Source organism: Sinocyclocheilus rhinocerous, unplaced genomic scaffold (genome assembly GCF_001515625.1).
Source record: "Sinocyclocheilus rhinocerous isolate Xijiao unplaced genomic scaffold, SAMN03320098_v1.1 scaffold1481, whole genome shotgun sequence".
Classification (NCBI taxonomy): domain Eukaryota; kingdom Metazoa; phylum Chordata; class Actinopteri; order Cypriniformes; family Cyprinidae; genus Sinocyclocheilus; species Sinocyclocheilus rhinocerous.
Genome location: NW_015666559.1, coordinates 66887 through 70084, shown reverse-complemented (window position 1 = coordinate 70084; position 3198 = coordinate 66887). Strand labels below are relative to the sequence as shown.

The window sequence follows — 3198 nt, the reverse complement described above, 5'->3', positions numbered from 1 at the left end:
TAATTTTTTTTTTTTTTTTTTGGCTGATCCGAAAAGCGATCCGATCCGTGACTCAAAATCTGTAATGTGATCCGAACCGTGAGTTTTGTGATCCGTTGAACCACTAGTTAACACACACACACCCGGAGCAGTGGGCAGCCATTTTTGCAGCAGTGCACGGGGAGCAGTTTGGGCGTGTTTTATGCAAATGACTAACCTCAGACACAGCAAAGAGTATAGAAGAACAAGAGGCGAAACTCTGATCTTTTTGGGTAACAGCCACTAGGTGGTGCTTCGGTAGCGCGGCTGCCATTTTGGGGTGAAAATTCCAACTGAACAACAGCACAGACACACAGACAAGTCCTAGCCATAGAAACCATAATAATGGATATGACTCTAACCCTGCGTCTCATTCGAAAGGGCTCATCCCTACGCCCTAATTCCTTCAAAGGGTTTACCCTCCGGAGCGAGAGCTTCGAAGGGTTGAAGGGTGTAGGGGACCAAACAACTGTTTCTTGAAGTGCCCTTCTGCGTCATCATCACGTGCCCACACGGACGCGCCGTCATCATGCAAAGAATCTGTGCAAAGGATCATGGGAACCTGTCCATCAGTTGTACCCTTCGAAATCATTCCGAAGGGCCCTTTGAAGTGGCCAGTTTTGAGCACTTCGGTTTGGAACAATATGGCGGCCATGATGGTTTTCACTCCGAAGTGCCCTTCCGAGAGCGATATATCCCGTTTGGAACACATTTACAATTACTTACTATATTATTATTTACTATTACTCCACTAGGTCTGAAATATATATTGTATGTTTTAATCCCCTGGAACACTACAAACATGGTGATCTAGATTAGATGATGCATTGCTGTGTCTCTATCATAATTAAATAATTAAACAATTTTGGAGAAAGTGACTGTACGTGTTTTGTTTTTTTTTACATAAAAGTTTTTTGTTTACGGTCTTCCTTTAACAGACATTAATATAAGACAATACTGCAAAAACAGTTTACCGTCAAGCTGTTATATTCCAGTTATATAGTTATTGTCATTAATTAAATTTAATATGTTGGTATTAATTCAGTGTTAATAATGCGAACACTTGAACTTAAAATATTTTCAACCGAAACTGACATGGTTTCTAGAGAGCAAAAGGTTTTGTGAAAAAAAGGGAAGACTTTAAAATAAAGTCTGTAAAATAAACTGTTAAAAGGATTTGATGATCACTAGTTTAGTGATTGTACGTTATTGTTGTCAACGTTCAGGCTGTATTTCAGCTTTAATGTCAACTCTGGCAGAGTTTAGCTTGATCAAACACACCTGCCAGTAACTTTCTAGAAATCCTGAAGACCTTGATTAGCTTGTTCAGGTGTGTTTGATTAGGGTTGGAGCTCGAGGGCCAGAGTTGAGAAAGTTACAAGTGAGAAAGAAAATGCAAGTGTTATGCCGAGTTCACACTGCACGATTTTCAAAGATGTTGCATCACTAAAATCTGGGTGTTATATTAGATAGCAACTTGTCTTTTGAAAATCATATTTCCCATGTTACAAAAACAGCATTCTTCCATCTTAGAAACACTGCCAAGCTACGAAACATGTTACCTGTTTCTGATGCAGAAAAGCTAGTTCATGCATCCATGACCTCTAGACTGGAATATTGTAATGCACTGCTAGGTGGTTGTCCTGCATCTTCAATAAACAAGCTACAGATAGTCCAAAATGCAGCGGCTAGAGTCCTTACCAGGTCAGGAAAATATAAATCAGAGCACTAAAATAAGGCCTTTTACTTCTAAATCATGAAAGTTTTGATGTAGAAATCCTACTAACATTATCAGAGCATTTGAAGAAGAAAATGATGCATGACACCTTAATAAATGAAGCTGAAAAAAGGAGAGAAAGCTGCAGGAGGGCAAACAGTGTACAAAAAACACCTGTTAAGAGCAATTGAATATACAGTACAAAATAATTCAGCTTTGAGAATGAAAACCAACCTGTTTGTTCCTCAGTATCTTCATGTTTGACTCTGAAAGCTTCTTCAATCATGTCTTCACTCTCCTCTTTAATAAACTCCATCTTTGTTTGTTCCTCAGTATCTTCATGTTTGACTCTGAAAGCTTCTTCAATCTTCATGTCTTCACTCTCCTCTTTAATAAACTCCATCTTTATAATAGTGTGTCTCTCAGTCGCTTCAGCAGGAGTTTTTCTGTGTTTAAGATCAGAATAATTAACAAAAAGATAATAAACCCAATCTAAATCTCTGGGGTGTCTCAATCAGCTCCCTAGTTCAGGCATGTTTGATATGGAATGGCAAAGATACTAAATAGATAAATAAATAAATGAAAAAAAAAAAAGCATGTATTAGATTATTTAGACATTTACTTATTTCACTTTTATTAATTTCCTTATTTATTTATGTCATCATTTATTTCCACATTTATTTAATGTCATATTTATTTAGTATTCATGTATTTGTGTCAGCATTTATTTATTTCCACATTTATGCATGCCTCGGTAATAACTTGTGGTGTGAACGAACAAAAAGCAAGAGCTGGGGGCAAACGTGAGTCAATCAGGAATGAATGCATCTTGCCCACACTGTACCAGCAGTTTATCTTCATAAACGTTATACCGTTTGAAAGCTGAAAACCTTAAGATTCGACCCAAGTCTGTTTTTCAATCCAAACATTACAGCATGATAATACTATTGTGTAAGAAAATATCCATATTTACAACTTTATAAACCTTAATCTCTAGCTTCTGCTAACTGTCGTCCGCGCGTTCACGAGAGAGGCGTCCAGCGGATGACATGAGACGTAGGCAAACGTGGAAGTGACGAACGCGGAAGCGCAGAGGAGAGAGCAAAACAAAACACCGCTCACGATTTGTAAAGAAAAATATCGGAGGACACTGGTTTTCCTTTGCTGTGAACAAAACTCGTTTCTCGCGAGACTAGCATATTCTCACCGGAGCTAATGCTACACCTACATCATCCGCTGGACGCCACTCTCTCGTGAACGCGCGTACGACACAGGCTCTTAAAGGGATAGTTCACCCAAAAATGAAAATTAGATGTTCATCTGCTTACTCCCAGGGCATCCAAGATGTAGGTGACTTTGTTTCTTCAGTAGAACACATTTGATGATTTTTAACTCCAGCCGTTGCAGTCTATCAGTCGTATAATGCATGGCAATGGTAACAAAATCTATGAGTGTAAAAAAAA

General features: G+C 38.4%; 1 protein-coding gene across 1 annotated transcript in view; it reads right to left on the bottom strand.

Annotated features, from left to right (window-relative positions):
- LOC107732765 (gastrula zinc finger protein XlCGF57.1-like) overlaps positions 1 to 2138 on the bottom strand; it is an 11897-nt gene extending 9759 nt beyond the window's left edge. The window contains exon 1 of the mRNA XM_016544188.1: positions 2052 to 2138. Coding sequence (XP_016399674.1) covers positions 2052 to 2138 — 87 coding nt within the window. The remainder of the gene's footprint in view (positions 1 to 2051) is intronic.
- Between the last annotated feature and the right edge of the window lie 1060 nt (positions 2139 to 3198).